At 39.3% G+C, this 2870-nt stretch overlaps 1 protein-coding gene across 1 annotated transcript; it reads left to right on the top strand.

Moving 5' to 3' along the window:
• Positions 1-1521: 1521 nt before the first annotated feature.
• On the top strand, positions 1522-2003 carry LOC102391952 (60S ribosomal protein L22-like 1). Its single transcript, XM_025279300.3, has one exon. It carries the CDS (start codon positions 1543-1545, stop codon positions 1852-1854), a length of 312 nt encoding a protein of 103 aa, XP_025135085.1. The 5' UTR covers positions 1522-1542; the 3' UTR covers positions 1855-2003.
• The last annotated feature ends 867 nt before the right edge of the window (positions 2004-2870 follow it).

Consider the following 2870-nt stretch of genomic DNA (forward strand, 5'->3'; position numbering starts at 1 on the left):
TCTCTAAAAGGAATGACATTCATTTACTACGGGACATCTTATATGTTACTTTGCTAAACCATCAAGCTCATTTAAACAGACTATTAGGTGTCTTTTTCACATAGTTAAGTTATTCAGAGAAGCTGCAGATGTCTATTCATTTATCAATGTCAAGTACCAAACTGCAGATCATGGTCAGTTACTTTTCTTTCCTTGCTTCGTAATTCTCTCAAAAATGCATCTCATCTATAATAATCATGCTTGGAATAAAGTGAGGATTTAGCCCTCAGTTCTAGATACATTCTCCACCCAACAGTTACAGTGAAATCAAAGAGTCAGCTTTATTTCCTGTCCTAAGCTAGTGAACGACAGGGAAGCCTGGCATGCTGCAGTCCATGGGGTCGCAAACAGTTGGATATGACTGAGCAACTGACCAACAATAAAGCTGAAGTGGACACATCCTGTGCCTGAGTCCAAGCTTACTCTGCTCGCCGCACAACAGGCCAATGAATCCAAGAGATGAGTGCTGAGGCAAGGAATATGACTTTATTCGGAAAACTGGCTGACCAAGAAGATAGCAGACTAATGTCTCAAAGTAACTAACCATCTTGTCAGGGGCTGGATGCCAGGTTCTTTTATACAGTCAGAGAGAGAAAAGTAATTAAGAACTAAAGTCAAAAGGTAGAATAGAGAGGGAGGGGCAGTGGGGAAGTAAAGTGAAAGGGTCTTTAGTCTTCCAAAATTTCTCTGGGAATGGCCAGTCTTTGGAAGAGGGGTGTTAATCTCTTCTTTTTGTTGTAGCTGTTCACAGGTGGGCAGGGTCAGATTATCTCTCTATGAGTTGAACAAAGACACTTTATAGAGGGGCAGGGTCCTCTGAAGCAGGCTGTTATGTAAGATTATAATAACAAAACCAATGAAAAGCAAGTCAAAGAAACAATTTTGGACATGAAGTCAGAAATGGCTTCTTCTCAGCAACAATCCCATGTATTTGTAACTTACTACCAAGTTCAAGTTCCATCCCTAAAAAAACCAGATTTCAAATTTGGGAAACATTGTGCAGAAGTTATGATCTAAGGTTAGTGGTCAGCAAATTATGGCCAGTAGGCCAAGTTCTTCCCATGGCCTAAATCCAATCCAATGCCTGTTTTTGTAAAGTCTGTGAGCTAAGAATGATTTTTACAATTTTAAATTATAAAAAAAAACTCAAAATGAGACTACTAAGGAGACATGACTTTGATTTCTGATCCAGGAAGATCCCACATGCTGCAGAGCAACTAAGCCCGTGCACCACAAGTACTGAGCTTGTGCTCCAGAGCCCAGGAGCTGCAACTACTGAGCCCACGTGGTGCAGCAACTACCGAAGCTCGCGTACCCTAGAGCCCGTGCTCCGCAACGAGAGGCCAGTGCAGTGAGAAACCTGGGTAGTACAGCTAGAGCGTAGCCCCCGGTCTCGCAACTAGAGAAAAGCCTGTGCAGCAACGAAGACCCAGTGCAGCCAAAAATAAATAAAAGTATATTAAAAAAGAATGAATCGCTCTCATCGCGCGGCAAGCCTTCAAGATGGCGCCGAAGAAAGACAAGAAGCCTAAGAAGTCAACCTGGAAGTTTAATTTGGATCTTACTCATCCAGTAGAAGATGGAATTTTTGATTCGGGAAATTTTGAACAGTTTCTGCGGGAGAAGGTTAAAGTAAATGGAAAAACTGGAAATCTTGGGAATGTCGTTCACATTGAACGCTTCAAGAATAAAATCATAGTCGTTTCTGAGAAACAGTTCTCTAAAAGGTATTTGAAGTACCTTACCAAGAAATACCTTAAAAAGAACAATCTTCGTGATTGGCTTCGTGTGGTTGCATCTGACAAGGAGACTTAACGAGCTTCGTTACTTCCAGATTAGTCAAGATGAAGATGAATCTGAGTCTGAGGACTAGATGATGCCATCCTTCACAGGGCTTTGCTTGCTAATAAAACTAATTAAGCATACAAAAGAAAGAAACACCTTGAAATGGACCTTTAGCTTATCAGTGAATAAAAAACATTACTGTATGTTAAACATTCATCTTTATTTAAGTGTATGCTGTTTATATAGTGCTGGCTTTCCTTTAATACTTTTTTATATTTTTATTGGAGTGTAGTTGATTTATAATGTTGTGTTAGTTTCAGGTATATAGCAAAGTGAATGAGTTATACATAGATATCCACTCCTTGTTTTGTTGTATAGACCATTACAGAGTATTGAGTAGAGTTCCCTGTGCTATACAGTTTTTTAGTTATATGCTAAGTTGCTTCAGTTGTGTTCAACTATCTGCAAACCCATGGACTGTAGCCCGCCAGTCTCCTCTGTCCATGGGATTCTCCAGGCAAGAATGCTGGAGTGGGTTGCCATTTCCTACTCTTATCTGTTTTATGTATAGTAGTGTGTACATGCCAGTGTCAATCTCCCAATGTATCCTTCTCCCCTGTATCCCCTGGTAATCATAAGTTTGCTGCATCTGACTTCCATTTTGTAAATAAGCCTTTGTCCACCTCCCTCCCGCCCCAAATACTTTGTATAAGCAATATTTAAATAGCTTATAGCTAGTGGAATTTCAGGATTTATCTAATGTACTGGTTTTACAGATGTCCTCAAGTTAAAAGTATATAGCAAAAACACAATTGGGTGTAACTATAATAAAATATTTAGATTTGGAAAAAAAAAGAATCAAGTTCCATGGAGTTTTTTGAAATGTAAAATCATAACTGTTCATCTATGTAGTGTTAATGGCTGCTTTTGCACTCCAATAGCAGAGTTGAGTAATTACAACAGAAACTGTGTAGCCCACAGAGCCTAAATATTTATTATCTGGCCTTTTACAGAAGAAATCTACTGATTCTTGGTCTAGATAAAGA

Source organism: Bubalus bubalis, chromosome 3, assembly GCF_019923935.1.
Source record: "Bubalus bubalis isolate 160015118507 breed Murrah chromosome 3, NDDB_SH_1, whole genome shotgun sequence".
In the NCBI taxonomy this organism is placed as follows: domain Eukaryota; kingdom Metazoa; phylum Chordata; class Mammalia; order Artiodactyla; family Bovidae; genus Bubalus; species Bubalus bubalis.